The sequence below is a fragment of the Manis pentadactyla genome, chromosome 5, assembly GCF_030020395.1.
Source record: "Manis pentadactyla isolate mManPen7 chromosome 5, mManPen7.hap1, whole genome shotgun sequence".
In the NCBI taxonomy this organism is placed as follows: Eukaryota; Metazoa; Chordata; class Mammalia; order Pholidota; family Manidae; genus Manis; species Manis pentadactyla.
This window is the reverse complement of record NC_080023.1, coordinates 174578700-174583654: the sequence shown is the minus strand read 5'-3', so window position 1 is coordinate 174583654 and position 4955 is coordinate 174578700. Positions and strand designations below refer to the sequence as shown.

General features: G+C 46.5%; 1 protein-coding gene across 1 annotated transcript; it reads left to right on the top strand.

Annotated features, from left to right (window-relative positions):
* Window positions 1-768: 768 nt before the first annotated feature.
* On the top strand, window positions 769-4415 carry ATP5F1E (ATP synthase F1 subunit epsilon). The gene is made up of 3 exons (XM_036901866.2): window positions 769-928; window positions 2682-2808; window positions 4265-4415. Exons 1-2 carry the CDS (start codon window positions 897-899, stop codon window positions 2803-2805), a joined length of 156 nt encoding a protein of 51 aa, XP_036757761.1. The 5' UTR covers window positions 769-896; the 3' UTR covers window positions 2806-2808; window positions 4265-4415.
* Window positions 4416-4955: the final 540 nt, after the last annotated feature.

The window sequence follows — 4955 nt, the reverse complement described above, 5'->3', positions numbered from 1 at the left end:
AAATAGCTGGTAGTTTATGGCTTTTGCCTGTTAAAAGTATAAGTACACGGCTAACAAATGCATTGAGGACTAAACTGGAAGAAAGTGGTGTTCATAGATAAGACTCGTGGACTACAGGGCATCTTATCCTATTTTAAAACGGATGTTACATTAATTTTCTTTAAAACCCTTCTTGTTAATGAAAGCTTCTTTTTAACCAGTATGGTTTTGCTAATTTTAATTTCTTTTTCCTAATTGTGTTGAGAAAAGAAGTTACTTCCCTTGTAATAGCGCGTTTGATGCCACGCTGGAAGCCTGCACTGCCAGGCGGCTCCCTCCCTCCCTAAACTGGACGCGCGGGTGCCAGGGGGGTCTCCCGCGCCTTCGGGCCGTCTTGTCACACTCAGCGGGTGGCCCTAAAACCTCAGCGGGGGCCGAGTGCTGAGGGCTCCCCACGGCGCCGTGGGAACATAGCGTCTGGCCCGCAGTCGCCGTGACGCCCGAGCTCGGGCGCGCGGTCCTCTGTGCTTGCGCGTCGGGGTTGCCGCGGCCGTGCCTCCGGGGTTGAGTGCAAGGAGTTTGGGAGGCGCGCCCCGACGTGGCGCCCCGCCGGGGTACTACGGAAACCCGCGGGGCGCCCACGCAGCCAATCGGCAGGCGCGGCCAGCCGGCCCGCCCGGAGATTGGCGCCGCAGACCAGGCCGCGCGCCTCCATTGGCTCCCGGCGCCGGGGGATTCTGCGGCGGGATAGCAGGGGCTGCTGGGGGCGGGGCAGGGCAAGAGGCAGTGGGATTGGCAGGTCAGGAGCCCCGCCCCTTCCGCTTCTCAGGCCTGACCTTCCTGCCGGTGGGCCGCGCGCTGAGCCGGCATTGGCGCGTCCTCGCACTTCGGTCCGACTCACCTACTCTCGCGACACCATGGTGGCGTACTGGCGACAGGCTGGACTCAGGTAGGCCCGGGGCTCGGGAGGGGAGGGGCCGGGGTCCGCGGCTCGTTTCGGAGCTGCCTGGGGTCGAAGGTCACGCTGGGCGCGGGTGGGGGGCCTGGGGCGGCAGGCGCGGCCCCAAGATGGCGGCGGGCGGGCGGGCGGGGGTGGCGAGGGCCGGTGGGCTGTGCGGGGCCCGCGTGTGGCTGAGCGCCTGGCGCCCCAGTCTTCGGGCGGCGCTGAGCACCTGGCGCGCCGCGGGCGCTACGGACAGGTGTGAGGCTTTGCCAAGGACGGCAGCTCTGTGCTGGCCTTTGTCCTTTCGAGCTGCGCTCAGTTTATGTTGCAAAAGTAGAAAATTACATAAAATGTGGGAGCCAGAGGGACTGGGGGGCGTCGTACAGGTTGGAACCACTGTCAGCCTTCTGGCCGTTCTTCCCAGCATCCAGGTGGAGCCGTTTACCACGGTACACACGTTCTTTTCATTTTAAATTAACTCCTATTGCCCTCAGATTCCCTTATCGATAAAGCAGGTGCCGGCCCTTGGTAAACTGTGCAGAGGTCTGCACGAAGGCGACACGGCCCTTGGGAAGCGCACGTATGGAACCCAAGGGAGGACATGGCCCCTAGCGAAATGGGGAAGCCGTCTGTCTAGCTCATCACGCCCGATTCCGAGGCCTGCGCGCCCACTGGAGCGTGGTGCCTTGCTACTTAACTATATAAAGTAGCAGCTTCCAGTGTTGATGGTCAGTGGTATGTAACTGGGACAGCTGAGCAACCCCAGAGCTTCCTGACTTGGAGGTCAAAGTTTTGTAGAATTGGAAGCATGATAGTCCCAGTAGTAGGTGCTATTTGTTAAACACCGGGCTATGTGGTAAGTGTGGTGATTCATGCTTCTCACACTTTGCCTGTTCCCGTCCTAACCACCAGGAGGGCGAGTATTATCCTATTTCATTCTGTTGTTTCTACATGTGAATAAAAGTTAACTGAAAAGATTGAACAGCCTGAAGGTCAGCCAATTAGTGGAAGCAGGCGTTGCACCTCCTCCTTCTGGCCAGAAGAAAACAAATCTGAAACATGAGAAAATAGCAGCCAGCCCCCTTTCCTGTTCTCAAAAAGTGTAGAAAGTGAGCTGACATCTTTTAGAAAATAAGATGTTGACTAGAGTCCATCTACCAAACAGGAAGCAGGCTGTTAGATATTTTGTTATTGATGATGTGCTGCTCTAAGGACTATCAGTTTAATTTAGAAACATTGCTTCGGAAGTATTTTCAGTGGCAGACTTGTGGAACAGAATTCGGTATTCAGGAAAAACTTTAATCAGAAGAACTGTTTAACTCAAAATGGGTTTTTTTCCTCATTTAATTACACTTTACCTTGTAAGAATAATATAGTTTAAAAATTTCAAATAGAGAGATGGAAAAAAATCACTCATAAACTGTTAACACTTGGGTCTGTTTCCTTTCCTGTCCAATGGGCTTTTTAGAAATACCTAGGCATTTTTTATTTTAAATTAATACATATTAAAAAGAGAAAACAGTACAAGGAAGAAAAACTGAAGCTTACCTGTCCTGACACCATTTAAGACCTGGATACATTTCTTCCTATTCTTTTTCTTTGCATAGATGCCTTTTGGCACTATGCATTATTAAATCCAGTTCTACAGTAATGTGCAATCACACTAAAAGTATAGGAAGGAAAACAAAAACAGTGACACAACCAGTCTGGCTGGATCATTGAAAAAAGCAGCTTTACATTGTTTCTTATTTTCTCCCAGCTACATCCGATACTCCCAGATCTGTGCAAAAGCAGTGAGAGATGCGTTGAAGACAGAATTCAAAGCAAATGCTGAGAAGACTTCTGGAAGCAGCGTAAAAATTGTGAAAGTGAAACAGGAATAACCTGTAAGTTACTGATTTATTTAGGAGAGTTAATCTTAAGATTTTAGAGCACTTTAAAAAAAAAATCAAAGCAATTTTAGGTTTGAGTTCTGTCCATTTTTTGGTCAGTACATTTAGAAGTAAGTTGGTGGGATAATAACTTAAAGCATACAGGATCTAGAAGTACCATCGCATAACAGAAGAATCTTTCAGGCTGTGACAAGCAGAAGTAATTGGCGCATTGATTATTCAGTTCATTTAGTAATGCTTAGGTAGAGAGCCATCTTATTTTAATCAAACCTGTTTGATTTGTCTGCACAAGATCAAATAATTTGGAGGATAAACTCCCCACTTTTGTAATTGCTACTGGAGTTACATAACAGCTCAGGAGCATGAAAAATTACCGTTCTTTGCATTTTCATATCCCCCACATCTGGTGGTCTCACAAATCACTACTTCCCGAGCATGGAAGTTCCACGTTCAGGTAAGAGTCCTGCTATCTTGTCAGGCAATACAGTCTGCAGGACCCTGTAGGGAATGCTATTTTGCTAAATCTGTTACTCTTTCAGAGAGTTTGGTTCATTTTACGTCTCCAAAGATGTTGGCAATGCAGACTTACATTCTATGCAATAAGACAGTTTTGTAGTTTGTAAGTTGAGACTGTGCTCCAAATTACTTAAGTGATTGGATTTCTAAACCACTTTCTTGACATTGTTACTTCAAAGACAAGGCAAATTACGAGAGAGAGATGTTTTTCAGATTTAATTTTCTTGTTTTCCTTTTTAAAAAGCTTCAGACCCACAGTAGCAAAGAAATGTGATAAATTTTAATCCTTTGTCCGCTTGTGGTTTTAAGCAATTTCACTTACTGGAACTCTCTCCCCTAAGCACTTTTCATTTTCATGTTGAATTAGTAAATATTTTATTATTATGAGTCTGGAGGTGTGATGTTTTAAATGTAGCCCTTTTTTGGGGGGCTCTCTGTATAATCACATAATTCTAAGTAATGAGACCTGGTTTTATGATGGGTTGTTTAAACCGGGAGCTGAGAAATTCACTCAGACTCTTTCTGCAGCAAAGTCAAGCCAAACTCCACATATAACTCCCTTGACCTTGTGATGTCCTTGGAGTTAAAGAAGACATGTCCACAACTCATATAAACAAAACAGTGACCACTTTCTTTATGTTCTACAGGGGATATGAATCCCTGCCAACCCATTAGCCCATAGGGGGATTTTAGTGTCTTTTAAAGGCAACATAGTTTCTTTGCTGGGAGTCTGTATGGCTTTACATACCAGGGAAGTGCGGGTTCAGCTCAGGCTGTGCGCGTAAACCAGCCTGTTCACAGCCTGGAGCCACAGTTGGTGAAGCCACAGTTACCACACACTCCGTTGTAAGGAAGTTGTCGCTCCTGTTCATGCTGGATTTCTAAGAAAACACTAAGGACAAGCAACTGTTGGATTTTCTTTTTTTCCTCCTAGACCCTGACTAAAGCTTGAAATGCTACATTTTGAAGGTGAAGATGTGTGGGCACATGTTGTGGCAGATTGAAAATGATCCCACTTCATGGAAAAAAAAAAGTGTTTTGTTCATAGATTGACAATGCCAATAAATTAAGTACGGTTCACTCTTGCTGTTGGTTTTGATTTCTGTCGGACTTCTTTATAGGAATGATAGGCACATCTGCAGAATTGCGACTTTTGAACCAGGGCTTTTTAAGGGGCTAATATCTAGTGACCAAAAGGATACAGAAAATCTTTTGAAAACGTCTCAAAATAGAAAGTTCTTTTCTCAGGACATTAATTGACAAAAGAAGACTGTCACTGAGGTGCCGTCCTGCTCCTTTATCTTCGAGTTGTATGGGTGGGTCAGAGAGTGGAGGGGCTCTTACCCACCAGCCTGTCCTGCTGTACAGGCAGCAGGGGCCCGAGGCAGTGCAGCTTCGCCAGTAGCCTAAGTGAAAATAATTACTAAAAGCACAGGTCTGCATATAAACTGTAAAGAAGAACTGTTCATGTTGGCATTTAAGAACAAAATGCTTCTGACATTGTTTTATAAATGAATATATTCTGGGAGCATTTCTCACAGGACATGAGGCAAAGCTGTTCAGTAACTTGCTTATCAGGTTGATAGCCAAGTGAAAGTAAGATTCTGACTGCAAATCTTGGGCAT

Bases quoted from the DNA above. Each gene is read 5' to 3' on its own strand.
- ATP5F1E (XM_036901866.2), top strand. From the start codon at position 897: ATGGTGGCGTACTGGCGACAGGCTGGACTCAG. The intron at 929-2,681 runs GTAGGCCCGGGG...ATTTTCTCCCAG, and splicing joins TGGCGACAGGCTGGACTCAG to CTACATCCGATACTCCCAGA.